General features: G+C 63.7%; 1 protein-coding gene across 1 annotated transcript in view; it reads left to right on the forward strand.

Annotated features, from left to right (window-relative positions):
* Positions 1-970, forward strand: part of N4BP3 (NEDD4 binding protein 3) — a gene marked incomplete at its 5' end in the record, with an annotated part of 1531 nt that extends 561 nt beyond the window's left edge. Inside the window, 2 exons of the mRNA XM_010192571.1 lie at positions 5-211; positions 398-970. Coding sequence (XP_010190873.1) covers positions 5-211; positions 398-970 — 780 coding nt within the window. The remainder of the gene's footprint in view (positions 1-4; positions 212-397) is intronic.
* Positions 971-1316: the final 346 nt, after the last annotated feature.

Here is a 1316-nt window from a genome sequence, read left to right on the forward strand (position 1 = left end):
GAAGCAGATGTACATGGCCAGGCTGCAGCAGGTAACGCAGCAGGCGCAGCGCGGGCAGCGTGCGCTGCAGCTGCAGCTCTACAAGGCACAGCAGGAGAAGAAGAGGCTGCAGGAGGAGCTGAGCATGCAGCAGTGCCAGTGTGAGGAGACCAAACTCCGGCAGTCTCAGGGCGAGCGTGTCAGCCCCAAGATGGAGGAGACCAAGTGGGAGGTGAGTCCCCTTCCTTCCCTCCCCGTTGCCACCCTCTTGGCCATAGAGCCAGGATGGGGACAGCAGTTCCCTGCTCTGGAGTCACTCGTGGCCATAGGATGGAGGGTGATGAGCCAGGTGTGATGCTCATGACCTCCCAGGGGTCCTGCTCCCCCAGCCCTTCCTCACCGCTCACCTGCCCTGCAGGTGTGCCAGAAGGCAGCAGAGATCTCTCTGCTGAAGCAGCAGCTCCGGGACACCCAGGAGGAGATGGCTCAAAAGCTGGGTGAGATCTTCAGCCTGAAGACGCAGCTGCGGGAGGCCAAGGCAGAGGTCCAGGCCAGGGACTCCCAGCTGGCACAACTGGCAGACTCCTTCCAGAGCCACCCGGAGCCCAGCGCCTCGCTGCCGCTGGGTGATGACCCCATGCCGGCCTGCCAGGATTTCCCCGGCTGCGAAACTGATGACTCCAAGTGCCGGGGCCTTCACAGCGACACGGCGGAGCCCCTGGAGCGGCAGGTGGAGTGGCTGTGGGCAGAGCTGCTGAGGGAGCGGCGCCAGGGCCAGCTGCAGGCTGTGAACTTTGAGCTGGAGAGGAAAACCTGGCAGGAGGAGAAGGAGAAGGTGCTGCGGTACCAGCGGGAGCTCCAGGCCAGCTACATGGAGATGTACCACCGAAGCCAGGCGCTGGAGCGGGAGCTGCGCCAGCTGCGGTCGGAGCCCAGGGATGTCGGGGCTGACTCGCCATGGATCGAGCGGGTGGAGTCCTCGAAGATCTGAGTGGCAGGACGCCGGCAGGACTGTGAAGGGGGAAGGTCTCTTGCTGCTGCAACGGGATGATCTCAGGGTCTGCACAAGGACTGGCTGCTCGGCGCTGCCCTGGGGTGAGGGACTGATCGCAACAAGGGAGCTTTTCCTTCTTGCAGTGCTTCAGGCCCTTCTTGGGGGGTGGTCTCTGGAGACGGGGAGGTCATCTGTGCCAGGGTGGTGGGGTCTTGCATGTGCCCCCGTGCTCTGACTCCAGGAGCGTTTGCCCTGTGATTCCTTCTGCCACAGGGGGCAGAACCAAGCACCCTGTGAGATGTTTCCTGTCCCTGCTCTGCCACCCCTGTTCCCTACACCCCAG

Source organism: Mesitornis unicolor, unplaced genomic scaffold, assembly GCF_000695765.1.
Source record: "Mesitornis unicolor isolate BGI_N332 unplaced genomic scaffold, ASM69576v1 scaffold38169, whole genome shotgun sequence".
Classification (NCBI taxonomy): Eukaryota; Metazoa; Chordata; class Aves; order Mesitornithiformes; family Mesitornithidae; genus Mesitornis; species Mesitornis unicolor.